Below are 22,661 nucleotides of genomic sequence, written 5' to 3' on the forward strand. Positions count from 1 at the left end.
GTAGTATCTTCTGTAGGGCGCGGTTGTTTGTGTTTACTAGTTACGTAGTGCATAACATTAGCTTAACGGGCGTGGTCACAGGGTCACAAGGAGCCGGGCGGGCCCACAAAGATGTGTGCAACCTTGCAGTAAGAGATCTAGGGCGGTGCGTGTTTACTGTCACAACAAGTCGTTCCGTTCGCTCTTTTATCCGAGCTACCATGCCCACAACACGTACATAGGATCAATGGCTTTCCCTTACACGTAATTTCCTGAAAATAGAACAAATTGTTTCCCCGAAATCATCAGGAAGTACGCATCAAAGCCTGGAATCACACGGTCTATCTGAACAGTAGGAAGCAACGTATTACATACATGCCTCGCTACCCTAAACACCCAGAGCAACGGGGCAGTCATGTAGGGAACTCAATTGTATAATTCGTCAGAGCAACGAATTACAAGGAAGTATTTTTTCTCCTAGAGCCGTATGAGAGGACGTGTGTGCGGTTGCAGCTATGTTTTGCGTGACCTTTCAGGTCTGCTGAGCACGAAATGCACGATGTCTATCAGTACAGATAGAGAGATAGCGCGAGTAGCGAGACCATAATGTGGATTTAGCCATTTGAAATATATATCATAATAACAATATGTTAGTATTACCTTGATAGTATGATTGAAAGTCTGAATGGGCTTTAACTCCAGCCAATATATACGTTTTTCATAACACCAAGACTGGTGAAGCATCTGGACCAAAACCGATTGAAAATTGCCCCTCCCCGCTTAAATCATTCATCCATTCATAGGCGTTGCCGTGACGTCATTATGTTGTATATTTTCTCTGGCAACAAACAGGTGCCACTAATACCTGTGATATGGGAGAAAGGATAGTGTTTGGATAGAGGCTTTCTTTCATCCATTTGTTCAACAACGCCATCTAGCAGACGCTGTCGGTTTCTCAAACGTTTTCGATTTGACTCGCTTGTCTCCTTATGAAATCTACCTCATAAACTGGGCCTTTAAAATTCGAAGTAAAGTATTGGATGAAACAGAGAAAATGGTGACATGATATACTTTATTTTGCCAGTTAACTAGTTGGACCGGCAACTCGAATTAGATAGCATTTCTTCAATGATGAATAAAGAAGACACAATAGTTGTAAGAGATTTGTTTCCATCTTTTGGAGGAATGTAGCAGAAGAAATGCAAAAGCACCACCTAGCGTCATGAATCGGTACTGTCAAATGTGAGGGTCCTGAAGCTTTTTGGCGACACCTTAGGAGCGAGCCTAATTAACGTTATGAAGAGGGCACTTATAATTAGGTCGTGTGCCTTTGGGCTTTCGCCATGGAACGTTCGATATAACAAACAAACAAAGAAAACAAACAAAGAAGCAAACAAACGAACAAACAAACAAACAGGTATATGAATCAGTTTGCAATTATATGCAATAAATACGAAGCGATAACCCTATTTCTTACAGATAAACTAACGTTCCTATTGCAACAAAGTTATGATCCTCGAGCTCTTTGGCTGACCGATAACTCTCTATCTTACATCTGAGGTATTCTTGTGTTGTATACAAGGTGACGTAACCAGCTTGATAACGCCTTCTTTGTACAGTTCTATCAGTTTAACGAACTCTCTGTCCATGCGGTGCCAAGTGTTGTTCACCCCGCCGTCTTTTGGCCCGGTCTGCGAGTAGTGGTAGCTGTTGATAATACACGAAAAAAACACACATTAGAAACGAACATCTTATTAAATGATACACTACTGAATATTTAATTAAGGGTTAATGACCCGCCCCGAGGTGTATATGGTGTCATAGCGCCTGGCCATGTGCTATAACCACCGAATAAAACCACCGAGATGGTTATAGCACATGGCCAGGCGTTATGACACCATATACATCGAGGAAGAGGCGGGTAATTAACGTTATTATCAAATAGCCTATCCAAACTGACCCATATAAGAGTAAAAGATACCTGTATGACACATTGATCTCTTACTACTATACATGTTAATGCATCAGTCCAATTTGAGAAATGCATGTGAAAATTTACATTTGTCATTTCTGTGCAGAGTATTACAGATTTCATTTTGAAACTAAAACTTCCACAGAAAATCTTTCACAACATTACAATCTTTGCACACAAATCGTGTTTTCAAATCTACTCTAATATACTCTGTAGGACACCCAGAAGGGAGGATTAATGATGATAATCATTCCTCCCTTCTAGGTGTCCTTCTGATCGGTCAATATTATTTAACACCACTTAGTCACTACCATAGCTCCCTCTGATTGGTCAAAATCATTTAACACCACCCATGATTGATTTAACACCACTTATGGCATTATGGCGTCATAACCGAAGGAAATGGAGGCTTCTGATTGGTTGACGCTACCTAGCTATGTGATAATGTGTTATATTGAATATAAATGTAATTGGTTAGTTATTTTTGAGGGGAGGTGACTACAGATATTCTAGAAAGTTGAAGAGTGCGTAACAACAAATAAATCTAAAAGTAAAACTAGAGTTAAGTATTTGTGCTACATATACTTCAGGTTTGCTATGTTAGTTTAGCGATTACGGGATCTTTTTATAGATATGAATTGGTATTGAATTTTTCTTTTCATTTTAGTTGAATGTGTGGTAGTTGTGTACCGATTTGTTATAGATAGAGAGAACGCTAGCGACCCCCCAAAACACCCCTCCCAATAGAATGTTATGGCGACCCTGTGACGTCACAATTCAAGATGGTGGCCACCACACATGCCAAAGGATTCAACAAAGGTTTTGCTACGCAAACCTGTAACAAAAAGTAGCTAGACCCTAGGTATTGATAGTATTGGATGAAGAAAAATCTCTTCGTATTGAGTATTTCTTTACCTGATGATGCAGACACAGTTGTTATTGACCAAGTGATACAGAAAATAAATAAATTAACAAACAAACAAACAAACAAACAAAATTCATTCCTCACACACCTGAGTGGATTGCCGCTCCTGTCCAGGTTGAAGGGCCAGAACCCGTAGACTGTGATCTTCTCACAGAAAGAGAGGGCGGAACTGATCATGTAGAACCCTGCAAAATCACCAATATCAAACCATCATTAATGAATGAATGAAAGAACTTTTTTGGCGAAGCCTCTGTGGCGAGCCAAATGGTATAGTATTGTGTGCAGTTTGCAAATATTCTAAGAATTGCACAGGCATTTGTCCACAGGCATTTTCTGGTACGTTTATGCTCTTATAATTCACTTACAAAGTACAGGTCATGATGATGATGAATGGTGATAAAGCAGAAGTACAATTACAGTGATATAAGAATAAGGTATCTTAGTGCATCTACAACGACTAATGTATATTTGTATGTACAGGTTGAGCGTCTTCGCGCTTCCCAAGACAGCTGTAAATGTGTGGACAGATTTAAGATTGCAGAACACACAGTGGACGTCTAAAACACAACGAACACGTACACTGCAGTGACTTTTTCAGAGGTGCAACAGTATAGTCCTCCGATGCTGGATTGCCAAAAAACGTTTTAACTATGTTTGTACTATACTAGTACATAAAGGCAGGAGCGATGCAAAAATATGGCTGAATACAATGCAATTTGCGAATATAGTCCTCCGAGGCTGGATTGAAAAAAAAAAACAACGTTTTAACTATGTTTGTACTATACATAAAGACAAGAGCGATGCAAAAATATATGCCTGAATACAATGCCATTTGCCAATATAGTCTTCCGAGGCTGGATTAAAAAAAAAAAAAAAAAACGTTTTAACTATGTTTGTACTAGACATAAAGACAGGAGCGATGCAAAAATATGGCTGAATACATTGCCGTTTGCCAATATAGTCCTCCGAGGCTGGATTGCCAAAAAAACGTTTTAACTATGTTTGTACTATACATAAAGACAGGAGCGATGCAAAAATATGGCCGAATATAATTCCAGCGGCTCTAGTAGAACTTCAAAACACAGAGCAAAGATTCTGGCTACAGATACATGCATAGAAGTGCTATGCGCATTTGGGATTGTACTTACCAGAAGAGAAGCTCTTCTCGTCGAGCCCCCTATCGTTCCAGAACTTTTCTGCAGCTATCTTGTGGTGAGGATGGTTGAAGACTACTCTGTTTGGCACTCTAGCTTTAGGAACCGCGGTCTGAAACCATATGAGTCTCCGTATGTTCCAGCGCACGTTAAAAGGCATGGTGAAGATCATGCTCTTTCCGTACTTGTTTCTTATGATGGAATTGCGGAAGATTCTCAGCCAGTGCATGCTGCGAATATCTTGATATCTGTAAAATATGCGAATGTCAGGTCAGCCCGATTCGATAATATCCATATGAGCAATCTCATTAACATCAATTATGAGTGTTGTAATGCATGTATTTTTTGCCAAATTCATTGAACACAATCGAAACAGCTTTCATCAAAATTACACCAAAAAGATCATCCAGAAACGATGTTGGTAAAAAACGTTCTAACTGATCATAACATGACAAATTATTTGATGCAACAAACAAAACGTTACGTACTCTTCATGAACTGTGAGAGAGTTGCAGGTGACGAGATGTGTCCTGACACCGATGTCTTCTTTGTAGGCTTCTGCTATAGGTGGCATATTGAACCTGTAATCACATGGTAGCTATATATGTCAGTGTATGACGCCTATTTAAAGCACGAAAGAGTGTTCCTATTTTAAATACAATTTATGGAGCACAACAATATTACGGATGGTGACCAAATGCCATGTTTACATGATGCAAATTGATTAACTGTGTAGCGCAAACTCCGCTGTCCGGACCTTTTATGGCCCCTCCTCGCGGTGGCTAGATGAAGAGCCATAAAATTGCCTGTCATACGACGCCCAATTCACACCCATGCCCAGGGAAAAAGGTGCCGTACGCCGAAGACGTATGACGTCGTAGGTTGTTGTCGTACATCCAGACAATTTCCTCATTGTGAATCGGGTCTATAGAGCGATTTAATCAAGCTGCAAATTTACGAATCTCAGAGATATTGTTAGCCATTAATTAATAGTATCTTATAAAGCTTCAACTGTTAAACATGTACATTCACACGACAACTAGACATACCTTATGATGAATTCCCCACTGTTAATCTCCCGTCCGCACTTACTACCTCTGAGCAGACCACTACTTCCCACAATGTTACAGGTTTTATACTGTTTGTAGGAAAATGGTGACCTCTAAATGCAGGGAAAGAAAGAGTCGATGTTAATGACACACCACAAGACAACTCAGTAACCCTTCAAATTAGTCAATTCAATTGTATAGGAATTATGATGGAAAAGTATGAGCTACTTACTATGCAATAGAATGTGATTTAGATGTTTTTAAAAGTATTATCAAAACATTTAGATACTATTGTTCAGTAATGACATTTTCTTCAATATTCAAAAGGTTCTAAAGGACTGGACCCCAAAAATAAACTGCTCTCTCAAAATACTTTATGGTAGTGGATGAAGACATTTTTATACACGATACAAGAAAAATACCCATCAATATAGTTGAGGAATGAAACGCCCTCCTTGCTGAATAAAGTGTAGAAGAAATATTTAGCACTCACCGCAGGCTGCCTACCGGCGACAACAGCGGACAGTTTGTACTCTATGTGCCTCTCTGCCGCTAGTTTCATCGGCGTGTCCTTAGGCGTGTTGTTCTGAGTGACGATGTACATGTTGATGGTGCTCAGGTTCCCCTCCAACGCGGATCTATAATGAGTTGAGCATATGATTTGCGGTAGAAGTATTAACAATGGGAAATAATTTCAGCAAAAGATATTGCCACGGAGATAAAAGAAAACTTCGAAAGCAGATTGTTAGACAACGTCGTACAAACTGATAGTATTTTGCCTGAAATGCAGTAGGAAATGTTATCAATCCATTTGTTACTAATAGAAGTGTTTTTTTAATACCTCTGTAAAAGATAAAGCTAACATCACACTAACAGTTCAGGTGTAAGACATAGCTAACATCAAACTCCATACCAATTCCAGGTAGAATTTTGGCCTCTAGTTTGCTCATGCGCACTACTGCCTTTCTGTTGTTTACATGTATCTATATGTAAAAATCACATTTGTAGGAAATGTATATGTGGGTAATGCGTCTAATGATAATGACAGATAATGTACGGGTAGCCTCAAAGACAACATCAACACAAATGTTGCAGCAACCAGGATTTAGCTGTACAAAAGCCTTTTTGGAGTCACTTACCTGAGTTCTTCAGCGGCGTCTGGTTTAAACTTCCAAGTCCTGTCGATAGTGTCCAGAACAGACAGTATTTCCCGGGGCGGTGCCTGTAGTCTGGTACCGTTGTACATGATGTCATCTATCTCCTTAGGGAAACCAGGCAGTATCTCATCTATATCCATCAGGTCTGAGACTGCAGTGCTGAGGGATGAAACGTTACGTTACATATTATTACAGATCCTTTGATTTCATGATGAAAACCAACAGATTATAGCATTAACATAACAGCAAACGCTAACTTTGCGAGCCAGCGGTATCCAATACCATTGCTTCTAATAATACCAGTTGGTGTACTTGCTTTGATCTTGTCCAAACGTCTAGTATTTATGGCTTAAAATGTATTATTGATATATACATATGTTATATATAACCTCCTTGGTTTAAACTACCGTTCCCAATGGAACCTTAAGTTAATAAGTCAACAACCCTAACCACAATACTACGTTGCCATCTAGTTTGAAATCTACTTACGTGTTGGCAGTTTGCTTGATGAGCATGCGCGGTGCACACATGGAGAGGTTCGCCCACGGGTACAGCTGTGGCAGTCTGATAGTGATGACGTAAGGCCCGTCCATGGTCAGGACGTTATACATGGTCATGACGACACACACCAGGAACACTGACGTCACACGCCTGAGTCTCTGCTGTGGCATGGCGCTCCTTTTACCTGTTGATGGTATAATGATATATTGGGCAATGTAGGTACAATGTAGCTCTTAACCTCCTCAGTAGGCTCTACGGATTAGCTAGCTTTCCTTATTAACTACATTCATTTGAACGACAACCAGTGCATCAACAGACTCAACACTGTATGTCAAGGCGAAAACATGCAAATATACCAGTCACCAATTAATCATGAACAATTGCTCTTTTTATTCTGATGTACTTTGTGATCTCCTGAACCAACCCTTTTCAAATAGTAGATCTTGTTTTACAAGAAAGTCATTTCTATCTGGTATAGTCATTCGAACTAATGGGGGTATATTGAGGAAAACATACGTTATGTTTTTATTGAATATATAATCGAGAATCAACCTCAACCCAACCCAGTTCTGTCGGTCACATTTATTGTTTGTGAACAATGTGGGATATGGACAGGTACTAAGACTCTTCCGCACATTGTACCCTTAGCTTATTAGCCCCGGCTGGGGTGAGAGTGCGGTGACCTAGATACGTAGATCCACTCATTATTCTAGACAAAGCTACCTTGCCGAGGGCGTCATGTTGTCACAGTGACAGCTTGGCAGTAAATGTTTATACATATCCATGGTTACAATATGCACAGATCGTTCGGAATAGAGAAATACACCTGTTTTGGGGATTCACATTAAAACTACATTACTGGGATGCCCGAAATAAAATGTAAAGAGCTACTTAGGCGGTTCCCTAAAGGGGGCGCGCTCGTTTGAAATCGCACGTTTCAGCAAGTCTCGCGTGAATGTCGATGAGAGTTGTCACGCGAATTTTCGATACAGTCGGCGCACGTTTGTTTCAGTACGTCTCATGCCATCAAGGAAGTGAGTTCTACCAGCCTCTCGGCTCCTTCAACTTCTATTAGAACGCCCAGAAACATTAAGTGTGAGGAAAACACGAAGGCGTCGCCATGACAACGCGTTCTGTTGGCGGATAGGGAATTGATAAGAGTTTTGTTTTGTTTGGATTTATCAGTACAGGAGCTGATCTAATACTGCAGGAATGCAACACCATTGAAATGTGGGATAAGAAGACAGTGCTTTGTTACCCAGGTCATGCTCGTTGTCTGTATCAATCAACGATTATAAATACTTCAAATATATACCAGATATGCATGCAACGCCGACGAAAATGGTAACGAATGACAAAAGGTATGCAAGAGAGCATACCATACTGGGTCTTATTTATCAATTAATTACATGGCGTTATCGTGTTTATCTGAATGTCCCTATCGGAATGTACGGACATTGGTATCGAACAAATTCGTGTGCAGCTATTTCTACTGGCGATACATCTCAACATTGCGCAACTGAAAATGTACACTCCTCTCTTAGGACGATATCTAAACGTTGCTGCAACGTTGCATTTAAACTCTATGTTTACATTGTACTACCCCATCGCTCTTTATGTCCACTTGTTACTACAACATATGATTCATGTCAATGATAATAGTCTGTTTATCTTACAGTAAGGGTAATTTCGTGCTCGCCCCCCTCCCCACCTGCTAAAGAACACGGAAAGAATTGTCTCACCTTTGAAGGTCATATCCTTGACGTAGTTCAATTCCGCACGAGTCTAGGACAAAGGTGACTCTCACCTTCAACCTGTTTGAGTCTCAGACTGTCTTGGAGAGGAATTTTTGCTTCGGGAAGGTTTTTCTGTGGTCATCATTCTCAATCCGGCCAACACAAGTAACCCGTCTGACCGGTATGACCCCTCACATTCTACAACAGCCCTATATATATATCCCGTGCCGTCCATATTCTCACTCCGACAATTGGAGAAAATTGAATCCGATAATGATTGTAAGGAGGCGAACAAAGGGACGCAAGATTGATTTAGTGGTGAATCGGTGACATAGGCAATTGGTTAATGGGTAAAAGGGTTGGATCAGGCAGCTGGTACAGTAGAGAATTTTATCGCAAAGAAATTGATCTTTTTAGTCATTGTCATTTTTGTAGTCTTTGTGAAAGGGAGTGTAACGGGAGGTACTTCTATGTGCGTATTTGTCTGTTTGCAGCCTCCGTTAATAGCAGGATTACGGGATTTTTTTCTTATTGTGTGCTTTTTATCCGTTCTGATTGTATCCGGTCTCTTGCTGTTAGGTTTCCGTACTTTTATTGGTTGACCCGGAGTTTTCATTTTTGGTTTATGAATAACAGCAAAGGAAGGGTATACATATTGCAAATGTCCGGTAGATTTTTTGATCACTGACTCGCTCACTGATTCGCTCACTTGCTCACTTGCTCACTCACTCACTCACTCACTCACTCACTCACTCACTCACTCACTCACTCACTCACTCACTCACTCACTCACTCACTCACTCACTCACTCACTCACTCATTCATCGTTTGAGAAAAAATACCTTACAGCAATAAGAAGTGTAAGAATTCGTCTGGTTTATTTGTAATGAATATATCAAATTGTTCGAGGAACGAGATGCGATGCCTTGAATCTGTCTTCAAGATGGCGGAGAGCATTATAGATCGTGTGACAATGAGTAGTCGCTGCAGTTTAACAGAAGCCATTTTCTCGGAGTCCGGAATTTAAAAAAAAAAACGAAACTCCTAACTATTCTCCGTTTGATTACAGTTCTGTGTGACTAGTTTGATGACGCCGTCCTTGTAAAGTTCGACCAGTTTGACGAACTCTCTGTCCATGCGGTGCCACTCGTTTTCAATTCCCCCATCATGCTCTTCGCCATGCGAGTAGTGATACCTGGGTAAAAATGGCGGAAACGCAATATTACAACTTAGAATACATAGAAGTCTTGTCAAAATAGTCGATCTACGCTGACTTGAAAAGAGAAAGTTATAACGTTAAACTTCAAGAAAAATGCATGACACTACTCACTTGACATCTCTGCCGTTCCTGTCTTTACGGAAGGGCCAGAACCCGTAGACTGTTACTTCTTCACAGAACGATAGAGCAGAGCTGATCATGTAGAACCCTACAAACATGGGAAAAGTACCAAAATATGTGTTAATTACGTGAAAAGCTTGCCCCAATGCGAGTGATTATAACTAGGGACAGGAATTATCCTGAACGTTATGTGCTAAGCGCATATATTGCATGATTCAAGGATTCACCCTTGTCAATCCTGAGGGCCTAGAGATTATGATAATGGTGAACAGTAATGACAACATGTGACCATGTCATTGGAAGGTTCTCTCATTGTGTCCGATTGTTACAAATAACTACAAGAAGACCTGTGTTTGCTGCTACGTGTATTTCCGAAGGAATGATAAAAGGGTATGAATTTGGGGCTTCTTTCTGTAACAAGGCATCTACTGTCTTATGTTACCACTATAAATAATTGAGGCACAGAATACCAGTTCTTAATACAATGCTAAACTTCCTTTCAACACTAAGGTATTCACGGATCAAATTTTCAACGACCACTGTCGCCTTCTTCAGGATCAACAATGGCCAATCACTTCCGAACGTAAACTAGCGGGAGTTACAGAGACGTGACTTTATTGACACGTGTCATTACGGATAACGTTACGTGACGTCAGCAATTGGTCAAACGTGCCAGGAAGTTTATAACGCCCACTATGACTGTTAAGTGATGGCTGGAGTGCCCTGATGTATATGGCCTCCTTTATACCTCTCATAAAGTAGTCCTGTTCAACTAGTGTCCAGTATTCTGACTTTGTTCAGTGAAACTTACCACTTGATTTCTTTAAATTTAAATTGAGTTGAATCAATGTACCAGGTGTGTCCCTTTTGTGTTGCCACTGTATTATGTTCATATTATTTTGTGTTACTCATTACTGCTATTATTATGATTCATTTCTGAATATTATCATTTATTACTGTACCTCTACCAACACTCCTATGTCAAGTTTATGTATTCAATTGGTGTCCTATAAGTCCGTATGGGCTGGGCGACTTTATTGAGTCGCAGGGCACGAAAATGAAGCATTCATTCAATAATTCATTCATAACTTACCAGAAGAAAAACTTTTCTCCTTCAGACCTCTCTCCCTCCAAAACTTGAAGGCCTTCACCTTGTGCTGGGAGTCGTTGAAGACAACCCTGTTTGGCAACCTGGACTTTGGCACGACAGACTGGAACCAGAGAAGCCTCTGGAGGTGGTATCTGGTGTTGAACGGTGCGGTGAAGATCATGCTCTTTCCGTATTTGTTATCGATCATGTAGTTACGAAAGAACCGGAGCCAATTTGTACTCCGAATGTCTTTGAATCTGGGAACAAAAGTGAGCACATGATATTTCTGATATCTATGACGTCAAGTTAGACTTCTATAGACTATTGTTTTTAGCATTTGCCTTTCTTGTCTTTGAATCTGAAAACATAATCATATAGTTTATGCTATCTATGAAGTAATATTTCATTTTCATTGGCTATTTCTATCGGCTTTTATGTATTTGTTTCCCCCAGCTACCGATATGTTTTGATGGTTGCGTTGTGGATGTGTTGGAAAACATGAACTGATACGAAGATATATTATACCTGGAGCAATGTTGCATCATTTGTTGAAGAAAACAGTTCATATGATCGATAATTACTTCTGGAGAAGGAAATAAGTACCTACTTATAATGTACAGTGTCTCCGTTACATGTGACCAGATGTGTCCGTATTCCGACGTCGTCTTTGAATTCGTCCGTAACAGCTGGCATATTGAACCTAGAGAAAGGATCAAACAATATATCTCCACATTGTATTGTGTATGGATATTATGGACAACATAAAAGTCTATCTAATGATAGAAAAACCAGGTCATAGCATGTCCAGCAAAAAAGATACAAAAACCGGAAGATCTGCTGCAGTACCAAGGCCACACACCGGGGGGGCCAAAATCGCCTTTGACCGTTATCTTTCCAACACCTACTCACACACCAAATGTCATCTAGAGGTTCTTAGGTTTTGCTGATAGAGACAGGCAGACTCACAGACACGCCAAAAATAATACCTCCATTTTTATGGAGGTAAATATCCTCGCAAATGCACTGTCTATTACAATTAAGACGATTATTACATTTAAAGCTTTTACGGTCTTCACATGGTAAGAGTGTTAGAGGCTGTAAATTGTGGTTGAGGATGTGTAAAAACTGACCTAATTTGACCACGCCACCATGTCCCCAATGTGCCATTTATCATAAACCATTCATTCATATCGTCTTTCCTGCTTTGTTTTTTTTAACGAACTCGCTCAGTGCAAGGCCACTCATCTAAGCACTGAACTAATTGTTACTGTAGCAGCATCTCCTCGCCCTAGGTCAGGAACATCACTGCTCGAGACTAGAATGACTTCACTAACCCATTTTATAAGGAGTGCTGATGCTTAGTCATTTACTCCATTGTTAGAGTGAAGATGAATGCAACATAAATTTTATGGGGTCAGTATTTGTTGTCATTCAGAAGGGCATACATTTCTGACTTACTACAGGTCATGACATATAAATACACCGATTGAGAATTGATGACAAGTGTGAAAAGTGAGTAAAGTGGCAAAAATTACCTTATAACAAAATCTGCATTATTGATACTATCTCCACAGTTGCTACCCTCCAGAATGCCGCTACTGCCAACAACACTGCAAGTCTTGTACTGCTTATACTGGAACGGTGTGTCCTGAAAACACCATAAAAACAAAAGATGGTAAGACCGAATAGTGTATAACATCTATGAATAGTTCCATCAGGTTGGTATTGGACTGGTCACTTTCGTCGTACGATCGTCGTGCGATCGTCGTGGGACCGTCGTACATTTGTCGTACAAAATTCAGCTGTCTTGTTACCGAAAAGGCTGTCTTAGGTCCTTGTCGTGTGGCTGATTCTGCCACAGCCTGCTTTAAAATCCTACGGCATCAAAATCGTGCGACGACGTCCTACGACGTTCAGTGTATAATGTGTTATAAACTGTTGTAATATTGCGTCCGACTACAAGAACCGAGAGGACAACACAAAATGGTAAAAAAACCCTGTCGAAGTACGTACTTGACATTTGATCAATGAAGACAGTAAGTGCCTGTCTACACGGTGTATTAATATAGATATAGATCAATAAAGGGATCAATAGAGACACAGCTATGTTGATCTAAGTCAACACAATTCTTCCAAACCGGTGCGTACTTTGAAAGAAAAGATCAATATCAATCATGTAGTGTTTAATAGAATTATAGTTATGACGCCAGCATATGTCCGATTGACGTCCTGAGCTTTATCAATGAGATTACTACAGCGCCAGAAAGGCGCGACCATCGACAAGAAAAACAGAAACCTTAAGGGCTTTAGCTAAGACTTAATAAGATTATAGCACCAATATATCTCTGACGTCAGCATATGTTTGGTTGACGTTGTGAGCTTTATCAAAAAGATAACAAAGATAACAACAGCGTCGGAAAGGCGCGACCATCGACAAGAAAAACAGAGATCTTGAGGGCTTTATATAAGACTTAAGAAAATTATAGCTCTTACGTCAGCATATGTTCGGTTGACGTTGTGAGCCATATCAAAAAGATAACAACACCGTCGGAAAGGCGCGACCATCGACAACGAAAAGAGAAATCTTAAGGGATTTAGGTGGGACTTAAGCTAGCTTTATTCATCCCAGACAATGAACGAAAGATCAAGGAGAAGATAATGAGTCATCATTTACCATTGGTTGTCTGCTGTAAACTGATGGCGTCATTCTGTAGAGACCGGGGACTGACGTGAATCCTATGCTACCGTTACTTGTTGTCGAGTTTTTGTGCAGTACAAAAGTGTTTACAGTGTCAACTCTCTTCTCCAGTTGTAATCTGGAAAGAGGAAAGAGTTTCGTCAATGTGAGTGACTCTTTGTATTAGTAGATGAGAAAGCTGCTTCTTCGAAAAAATCATTGATATTTGAAGCCTTTTGTGATGTGTATGCTCATAGATTTCGTCTATTTCGACACCCTTTATTTTGTCAATCTTGCCAGGGTTCATCTGATTAGCATATAAACATGCAGACATACAGATACAGATAGATAAAAAACAGACATATCAGAAGTTTGACTCAATATTCAAATCAGAATCAAGAATACGTCCTTTGCTTTTGTTAAACTGAGTCATCAACAAAGTTTTGGGCTTGTTCATCTATGAAGTAAGTGGTGTACATTTACCTTAGTCTTTCTGTTGCGTCCGGACGAAACGTCCAGTTCTTGTCGATAGTGTCCAGTAGAGAGAGTATTTTCTGTGACGGTTTGAGCTGTCTGGTGTTGTTGAACAGCATAGCGTCTATGTCCTCAGGAAAACCAGCGATGTGCGTGTCCGGGAACGCTGTAGTTATTGCTGAATCTTGTTGCCGCTTCGTTTCTATGTTATTTGTTCTATGTAGGAAAAGATTTTCTTATCAGAAACATTATAAATTACTACAGTGGTGAGGTAAACATGACTGGTTCAGGGTTAGGCCGAACGTCAAGCCGTTCTTACCTTTTCCAGCACCATGCGTACGGAAATACGTTATTTTCCACAACGAGGGACGATAACTAGAACACAGTAAAAGATCAAGCATTAACCAAGCAAGCAAGCAAGCAAGCAAGCAAACAAACAAACAAACAAACAAACAAACAATTGAGCAAGCAGGCAGGTAAGCAGGCACTCAAACAAACAAACTAACAAAAAGATATAGATCGGTAAGCAATAAGATTATCTAATCTAGCACAATACGAGGACGAGCACAAGGACAGCAGTCACCAGTGCCATTGCAAGGACAGCTCACTGTAACAGTAACGTATGCTCACCGATTTAAGTCATCTGTGATCAGGTACTGAAGCCTCCTGCCGGAATATGACGCCCAGGGCATCAGCGGTCTGAGCTGGATGGTGATGGTGTAAGGTCCGTCCATGGTCAGCCAGTTGTAGAAGGTAAATATCAGGCACGTGGAGAACACGTAAGTTATACAGCTGTTCCGTCGGACATGGAGGGCTCCTGACAACGAGAAAGATGGTTTTCGATGGTTAGGCATCATGGAATAAGCTCATGGATGTGCTCATGGACGTGGTTCCAGATGAGTTGAATGATTGATCAAGTTCTTGCCCTGTATTCGTGCTGCCTCACACGTAGCTTTGAATCCTAGTAGCTCCTGACACTGGACGTTCGCTAGTTGCACAGTTGATTAATTCTTACAAATCTACAGAGCCGCTTAAGGTCAGTACTGCCATTAGGACCAGTGAGGATACGTTTCGATGATCATGAGATCATCCCGTATCCGTTCGTGTTAGACATGCTCCAACCCACGTACAGGTTACTGAGAATCAAACCGCTGGAGGTCAAAAGGTCAGAACTCAAATAAGCGTCAACCATCCATGTTCATTTTCACAGAAACATTAGTGAGGACATCTCTGCATTATCAATCAAATCAATATCGTTACGTAACACGATTAAAGGCATCCATTACGTGACAATAGAGAGAGCAATGCCATGGACCATTTGATACGCACTAGGCAATCACCTTTGATTTACATCAACAATGGTGAAGGATTTCCTGGAAACAAAAGAAATGATACAGAATGTTCTGTTTAAAGTCGATTTTGACAATGACGCTCAACAAAGACGTTTGAGAGGGACGTTGAAGTAATGATGAAGTCGAACAATTTAGCTTTCATCGAATTGGCATACACATGTACTTGTGTCAAATGTTTAACATGTAGTTTAGCTGGCTTTGATCTCGTTTATGCGAGCTGAAGAAACAAAAGATATAACGTGAATCAAAGCTGACATTCCATATTTATCATCGTCTCAATGGATAAACAGCACACACTTTAACCGCCCTATAACAATGTTAAGCTCTTATTTAGCATTAGAGTTACTGGCTACATTAACCACGAACACAAATCATAAAGTCTGTTCGTTGCATTCTTTCAGTTACAATTGGATCTGCTTAATTACCATTATATGGTCTTAACTACACACGGGTGTCGGCCGCAAATAAACCAAGCGGAATGATCTTAGATCGGATCAATAGCAGGAGAACCCACAGATTAGCCTATGACACACACCTTCTGGTGGTTTGGTTTTCTTTGGATTTTTGGCTAAATTTGTGCCATTTTCTGGTCTCTATAGCCATTTTAGAGTTGACGTACTGTTCATAAACATGCGACAAAAATAGCGCATATCAGAAACAGCAAAAAAAAAGCCAAAGAAAACCATATGCCACCCAGAGGGTTTCCGAAGGAGGCTAACTTACACAACATGTGGAGAAACCATGGGTGTGGATATTCTTATACAGGTACATCTATTGTAACAGCTTGCCATCCTAGCAAAGCATCTTTTACCCGTTAATGTATTGGTAAAAAAGCTTCTTGGATACTTTCTTCTGGGCGATGCATTAGAGAGCCAACCAATGACAGAAGTGGTATGATTTAATCGAGTTTCGTGACAGGTTGATACCTATAACAGTAACAGCAAACGTGTAACGATCTCTTCACCTGAGCTGTTCCAAAGCAATCGATTTTAGATAACAAACTGTTAGTCTAAAGTCGTGGATCAGGGAGTGTTTCTGAATGTTCGGTGTTATAAGCAGTGACGTGTTTTGGTAGTTCTACATCAATAATTCACATGTGATATGTACTCTTTGTTCACAGACGTCTCCGATCGCTATCAGCAAAAAACAACGGATTATTTTCTCATGGGATATAGGGCGTTCTGATACAGTGGCAGGTGCTTTTTAGACTACAAAGCAGGTGGACTATTGCTGCACTACGACGTCAACAGGCTATTAAAAGCAACCAAAGTAATTTCAGGAAGCAAAAAAATAGAAATGAAAAAACTCTGAAGTCTTTATTGTAGTGACGTTTACTACCACTGTCTAGCACATTTGTGTGTAATAACTTCATACTTTGAGCTTATCAAAACCGTGCAAAAACATGCCGTACGATGATCCTCTTAGTTTCGCGAGCCTACAAAAACCCCGGCGACGACTTTCAGTGCGTTCTCACATTGCAACGAAGTCATATTTTTGCATCATGGACGTCGCTATACATTGTGATAGTGTTGTTTGAACTTGTATAGAAATGACTAAATATATTGACCTTCAAAATCTGAATTTCGGGCCCTAATATTGCTTGGGTTGCCTTTAAGAGAGTAAGCAAATAGGTAAATCCCTGAACAAGACTTTCTGACAAAACATCGAAGTTGTCACAGATACTGTTCATTCTATGAACTATCTGATACCCATATATCGATATACTTGTGTTTGTACATGTCTGATATGGACGGCATATCTGTTGTAAATAGAATAAAATCGGTCTTGGACTGGATTCTGGACAGATGTCAGGATGTATTATCTTAAACCATGTCTCTAGAAACGTTGATGAAGGTGAAGGTTAGACATCCAGGTGGCAAAAATAGCTACTCAAGCAACTGGATAAAATTTTGAAACAGTCAGACTTTTCAGACAGCATCCGCTTTATTCCGTCAGTGACTAAGGAAATAATTGGGTGAACCAGGTTTAGAACCCAAACTCTGAAAAGATATGTTAATGAAGTGAAGACAATATAGGATGCTGTAATACTAATATAATACTAAGTCAAGACAAGGTTATATGAAAACCAAACTCTTGAGCAATGTACCCCATACGCGTGCTATAATCAACCTAGGTTGGAACAATCAATTGATTAGTTAGCACTAACCTAACATGAGTTATGTGTGCATCGCTTACCACACCTGCAATCGTAGCTTCGTTAACATTGATTTTTATATAGGTATTGATCCGAAGTTCTGTAATCAAATTTCGAACAGGCCAGTGACCTCTAAATAGCACAGTATTCAACACAAAACAAAAGAAAGATGAACGATAGAAAAACCACCATCCAATTACGTGGTCAATCATCAGGCCACAGGGTTGGTCAAAGATTTCGTTGTATAAGATGTAGTTTTCAGAACTCTTAGCGTTCTTTAAGAAGAAGAAGATAAATGTTTACGACAAAAGACTCGCTGACGCTATCGTAGACGAATGGCATGATGAAATGGACCGACACAATGTTTTGACAGAAACGGTTGCCCGGGTCCCAGAGGTCTGACTTCGACATGACACAGAGCATTGTTCAACCCACCGATCTTCTAGTCTTAACCAGGTGTTTGTGATAAATCTCTGGAATAGGACAACGAAGTTCTTTGTAGTGCATTTGCTATTAGTAAACTGTATGAAATGTTTGACATACCTATTGCCTCTCTCTTGCCACAATCAACTGTGTTGTGATTGCTCTGATAACGAAATCTGTCGATCAAACTAAGTCGATATATAAATGCTGCAATGGATCTTTTGCACACATGCACACATGCCCGTACACCACAGACACACACACAGTCAAACACATAAAGACACACACACACAAAGACACATGCATACAAAGACACACACACACGCACGCTTTCACGCACACAGACACACACACAGACACACAGACACCACACAAACACACACACACACACGTTCACGCACACACACACACACACACGCACACACACACACACACACACACAATACACAGACGCAAACAATACACAACACATAACTATACGTTATACAGATTAGGCATCACGTAGATGTTTCTACAACTGCCACAATAGACGAAACCATCCCAACCCCCAAAGAAATAAATCATATCGGTGATCTTATCAGGTGAATCTATCTTCATTTATTCCCTACTGACCAGAATGTCGTGACCAGTGAGTTCAGCATCATCCTTGGGGAAACCAGAACATCTGCCGAACATTTTCCCGACAATGTAGCTGTCAGCGAACAATGATAGGTAACTAATATCGGTTCAATGCGGGGCACTTCCCACTGGGACCCAGCCGCAGACAATCTAAAGTCCTCATGTACACAAATGGAACCAGAAAAGATTAATGGAAAACACGCAATGTTGTAGGTAGCACAAAAAAACAGAATACATACTTCGTACAATATTGTTAAAGTCTATAGTTTTTTGTTTGTAGGAGGTGTTTGCTGGACAAAGACTTGCCCTGGTTTTGGTATTTATACAGTGGGACTCTATTTCCTGCATGCTTGTATTTGGTTATCGAGGGTGATAACTTGAAAAGCTACTGTTTTCACAAGTATGCTATGAATACAGAAGCACGTTTCGTGCCATTATGTATTAGTGTACTTGGTCATGGGAATACAAGAATTCACACAATAACCTTTCATTCGAAATTTTGCCCTATTTGCTTATGTTGCATGCAATATTTTTTTGCCATGTATTGCGTTTAATAGCAATTGTTAGTAATAATGCTGTATATCCACACAAAATACCTACACTATACACGGTACTAAAAGGTGATACGTATAGAAATACGTCTATGGTGGCTTTCTGTCGCATATAACACGACCATTGTGCTTCAAGTACATCCTCCTCATAACATATGAAATGGCATTCTGGACAAAAGCTTAAGCCGTTCGCAAGTTTTTTCAGCCTCTGTATATATAGGCGTCGATAATTTGTAATTTTGGAACAGAAAAAGTAGTACTAGTACATATGCTTAAAATCACATTGTATTCTACTACTATGAGTCAACGACATTGGGCAGAGTATGTACATATATACCAGCAAAATATCTTAAAGAAATTTGTGTATACAGTGTTCAGGGAATCTCCGTTTCATTGATCCAATTTTGGAAAGTAATTGTGTGCAATATTTGGGTTACATTTCGGTTGTAGCCATAGGTACAGGAAAATGCGGGTAAGGTAAATGATAATTATAATAACCTCACCTGTGATACGCGGCATGGCTCGTCCTGTACATTCCTTCGGTTTACGATTCTCAACAACCTGCAACGTGTCCGACGGAACTCAGACTTGTGGAACAGCTGTGCTTTCCCTTCGTTATACGGTCGATCGTAGACGCGTTTCAGTCGTAACAGCTGGAGATAGAGAAAGGGGATGTAGACAAAAATTATAAACTAGGACACTAAGCTGGGTTTGAACAACGGTATCACGTCACTGATGTCGTTTTTTTGTCAGAAGCACTTTTTAGAATTTCCTTTGTTGTCGACACCCGTGGACGGTATGCAAATCGGCGTTATCTTCAGTTCAGATGCCTTTGATGGAACGCAGATTCTTATAACACCTTACGTAAAAGACTCACGTTCAGATTTGTAAATTTTTAAACCTAACGCAATCAAAGCATATGTAGTCATTAGTCTATACAGAATATACAGATATACTTTTAAAGGAGAAATATTGCTGCAGATTGTTCCACTCACCAAATATGTAAATGGGACCTTCCTGTCTAAGGCGGAGTTCTTGAGGATTTGAGATGAAAGAGTCTTCGCACTTTGTTATCAACGAACCGCTAACGTTTGCCAACGGAATTTTCCCACAATGAAGACACTGCTTCGGTTGCATTGAGAAGAAGTCTCATCCACACACCGGTCCATCATATATGTACGATTTATCTGTGTGACTTCTTCAGTCTTGATATATGCATGAGATACTGGGTGATATACGACATTGGACATGAACCGTACCGCACAACAGCCTTCACAGTCTCTCTTACAATAGAAGATGATGTACAGATCCCTCAATGATAGTGTACATGAAAATTTGATGATGTCACCCACCAGACAAACGTACACACGTGTGTGACCCATGACCTTTCTGAAGGACCAGTAGATCAATCACGTCGGAACAAAGGGTTTGACTTGCTTTTAGAAATTGATCTGTTATTCTCCCTCGTAACAAAATGTTAATTAAGTCATTATGCATGTGAGTTTCCCGAAAAGCTTAGCTTTGTTTGTTTGTTGTTTCGCATAAGGCGTATCAGTACTATACAGTCAAACCTGCCTAGGCGACCACCTTTTCAACGCGACCACCTGGCCATGGCGACCGCTTTTTCTCGGTCCCGAAAATTTTCCCCGTAGGCACAAGCATTAAGCTGCCTGCCCAAGGCGACCACCTGTTCAACGCGACCGCGACCGCCACGAATTGGGACCGCACAGAGCACAATCACTGCCCATGGCGGCCGCCTAATTTTCAAGCTTGTGGTGACATCGGATCATTTTGCTGTCGGATTTCACGGAAATGTTTTCAAGACTTTGAAGGACAAAATAAGGACAAAAATATATGGAATAGTAATGTTATAGCATCGATTCCTCCATGAAGTGTTTTAATAAAACGTTCCCCCTATAAACACTGTAAAGACAAATGTTTGTGATGTTGTTGTGCCTATATCGTAATCTTATAGTTTACCGCAAACTCAGTTCAGTTTAAACTCAATTTTCTAAACGATACGTAGTGCATGGCGTCAAAAAGTCAGATTTCACAGAAATTACTATCTATATCTTGTATTTTCAACAAAAATGTGTTTGTGTCTTACTAAATTCCGCCGAAAAATGACTTCGCGGCGGGCAAAACATCGGGCGAGAAATGTTGTTCCTCGGTCCCGACGCCATCTTGGATTTGGCGCGACCCGGATTTGGCGTACCGCTGACCTTTCTAAAACACGATGCTTTTGTGTATGAACATTTACGAATACTCTAGTTATTGATGAAAATTAATATTCTTTTTTTTTCTTTTTATTTCCATGACTCTCACAAACCTTTATTGGACGCTCTGCGTTCTGCTGCACTGACTTACCTTTCGATGCGGTCGCACAGAGCTTGGCGGCGCGGCGCGACGAAATCACACCGTTCCGTTTCATCTTTAGTTGTCACATCGAAAACTTTCTGACCCTTTTATCCAGCGGTCGGCGCCCCAAAAAAGGCTGGGGCCAGCAGGTGTTTTCTAGGGATTTGTCTTAGGCCTTAAAACTTCGATGATGTGGATGTGTGTGTACTATTTAATGTAACGTGTGAATGCGGGATGGTGCTGCGATCATCGAGGCAACCATTGTTTTGTAGTCAAAATTATTACGAAAATGTGTACACGATATAACGTTAGCGGTGTACAATTATTACAACGATAACGGAAAGTGTAATTTTGTAGGATCTTCCTGTCAATGAGAATTGAACCTGGTGGGGCTCATACTGTCTAAATTCACATAATATTCCATCCATTTACGTACTGTATTTGAAAACCTCGACCTGGAAACATGTGAGTGGAATCCTCTTCATGGCGACCACCTGTCCATCGCGACCGTTTTTGCTCGGTCCGCCGGGTGGTCGCCTTGGACAGGTTTGACTGTAGTTTTGTTCCGATCATATAGATAGAAGCTGGAATCCAAACCTATTAAAGCTCCCGAGTCTCCTATCCGGAAATAGGTCTGGCCTAATATTAGATACATTGCGGAGAAGAGACTCTGGAGCTACAATAGGTTTGGATTCCAGGCTAAATATAAGCTGCGTAAGACAAAACTGCAAGGTTTAATCCGCTCACATGCATGGACCCCTACTCATTTCGATAACACAGTGCGGTGGGATCTTAACGCTCTCCTTGAGGCTCTCCTTAAACACGCGGCGTCCGTGTTTATGTCCCACTAGAGAAGAAGTCCCTAACTGAAGCCAGGTACCCATGAGTTGAGTGAGGAAATAGGTGTAAAATACCTTTCCCAATGGCACAACATCGGGGACTGTTAGAGATTCGAGCCAAGTTGGCAATGGCATAGACCTAAAGATATAGAAAATATTTATTCGGTGGCGCCTGTATACAACCAAAACAGAAGGACCCATACTTGACAATAACGTTAATTCACACATTGAGGTCGGACTAGGGGTGGGTACCGGTACAGAAAATGCAGGTCCGGTCCAGGTCCAGGTCCAGAGGGTCAGGTCCAGGTCCGG

General features: G+C 40.5%; 2 protein-coding genes and 1 long non-coding RNA gene across 4 annotated transcripts in view; 1 reads left to right on the forward strand and 2 right to left on the reverse strand.

Moving 5' to 3' along the window:
* LOC136436317 (uncharacterized) overlaps positions 1–11,424 on the forward strand; it is a 29,485-nt gene extending 18,061 nt beyond the window's left edge. Inside the window, exon 2 of the long non-coding RNA XR_010756030.1 lies at positions 10,931–11,424. This is a non-coding gene — a long non-coding RNA (uncharacterized lncRNA). The remainder of the gene's footprint in view (positions 1–10,930) is intronic.
* Positions 1,033–8,677, reverse strand: LOC136436275 (alpha-N-acetylneuraminide alpha-2,8-sialyltransferase-like). 2 transcript variants are annotated; one of them, XM_066430113.1, is made up of 9 exons: positions 8,480–8,677; positions 6,726–6,921; positions 6,219–6,395; positions 5,573–5,717; positions 5,080–5,192; positions 4,519–4,611; positions 4,025–4,278; positions 2,965–3,061; positions 1,033–1,686 (listed from the first exon to the last, which is right to left on the reverse strand). In XM_066430113.1, exons 1-9 carry the CDS (start codon positions 8,490–8,492, stop codon positions 1,524–1,526), a joined length of 1,251 nt encoding a protein of 416 aa, XP_066286210.1. In that variant the 5' UTR covers positions 8,493–8,677; the 3' UTR covers positions 1,033–1,523. The 2 variants fall into 2 exon arrangements, with proteins under 2 accessions (XP_066286210.1, XP_066286219.1); XM_066430122.1 differs by lacking the exon at positions 6,726–6,921.
* LOC136436301 (alpha-N-acetylneuraminide alpha-2,8-sialyltransferase-like) lies at positions 9,330–20,043 on the reverse strand. The gene is made up of 9 exons (XM_066430158.1): positions 19,656–20,043; positions 14,684–14,870; positions 14,063–14,269; positions 13,577–13,718; positions 12,438–12,550; positions 11,510–11,602; positions 10,906–11,159; positions 9,804–9,900; positions 9,330–9,668 (listed from the first exon to the last, which is right to left on the reverse strand). The coding sequence occupies exons 1-9, from the start codon at positions 19,669–19,671 to the stop codon at positions 9,518–9,520; spliced, it is 1,260 nt and encodes a 419-aa protein (XP_066286255.1). The 5' UTR covers positions 19,672–20,043; the 3' UTR covers positions 9,330–9,517.
* Between the last annotated feature and the right edge of the window lie 2,618 nt (positions 20,044–22,661).

This window comes from Branchiostoma lanceolatum, chromosome 1 (assembly GCF_035083965.1).
Source record: "Branchiostoma lanceolatum isolate klBraLanc5 chromosome 1, klBraLanc5.hap2, whole genome shotgun sequence".
NCBI lineage: Eukaryota > Metazoa > Chordata > Leptocardii > Amphioxiformes > Branchiostomatidae > Branchiostoma > Branchiostoma lanceolatum.

Coding starts and splice junctions, on each gene's coding strand:
- LOC136436275 (XM_066430113.1), bottom strand. Junction 6,396..6,725: donor ATCAAGCAAACTGCCAACAC/GTAAGTAGATTT, acceptor TTCATCCCTCAG/CACTGCAGTCTCAGACCTGA. Junction 1,687..2,964: donor AGGAGCGGCAATCCACTCAG/GTGTGTGAGGAA, acceptor TATTATCAACAG/CTACCACTACTCGCAGACCG.
- LOC136436301 (XM_066430158.1), bottom strand. Junction 14,270..14,683: donor ATCACAGATGACTTAAATCG/GTGAGCATACGT, acceptor TTTCCTACATAG/AACAAATAACATAGAAACGA. Junction 11,160..11,509: donor GGAGACACTGTACATTATAA/GTAGGTACTTAT, acceptor TTTTGTTCCCAG/ATTCAAAGACATTCGGAGTA.